Raw genomic sequence first — 301 nt, 5'->3', positions numbered from 1 at the left:
CGTGGAAACTCTCAGACCGGAGCTTGGGAGACCCGTACGCGATCGCTGCAAGAAATCTGTTCCTATGGGCGCTCCAAACGTGCTGCATTTTCCCACCATCTCTTTGCAGGAGAGCCGAGAAGACAGCTCCAGGGCTACCCAGCCCGCAAAGAAAAACCAAAATGGTCGAGTGCGAGGTAAGTCAGGAGGATGTTTGAGCTGGAGGAGGTGATCTGTAAAGGTTGCACCCACCCCAAATCGGTGATTCTCCGAGGTATGGCTGATGCTTTCCGCCTGGCCCGGGTCTGCCCTGCCCCCGCCG

The 301-nt window shown here is 57.5% G+C and overlaps 1 protein-coding gene across 1 annotated transcript in view; it reads left to right on the top strand.

Moving 5' to 3' along the window:
- Nucleotides 1–109: 109 nt before the first annotated feature.
- CKAP2L (cytoskeleton associated protein 2-like) overlaps nt 110–301 on the top strand; it is a gene marked incomplete at both ends in the record, with an annotated part of 4,558 nt that continues 4,366 nt past the window's right edge. Inside the window, one exon of the mRNA XM_009874004.1 lies at nt 110–176. Within this exon, the coding sequence (XP_009872306.1) occupies nt 110–176 (67 nt within the window). The remainder of the gene's footprint in view (nt 177–301) is intronic.

Source organism: Apaloderma vittatum, unplaced genomic scaffold, assembly GCF_000703405.1.
Source record: "Apaloderma vittatum isolate BGI_N311 unplaced genomic scaffold, ASM70340v1 scaffold25107, whole genome shotgun sequence".
NCBI lineage: Eukaryota > Metazoa > Chordata > Aves > Trogoniformes > Trogonidae > Apaloderma > Apaloderma vittatum.
Note: the sequence above shows the minus strand (reverse complement) of the source record. Positions and strands in the feature narration are given on the sequence as shown.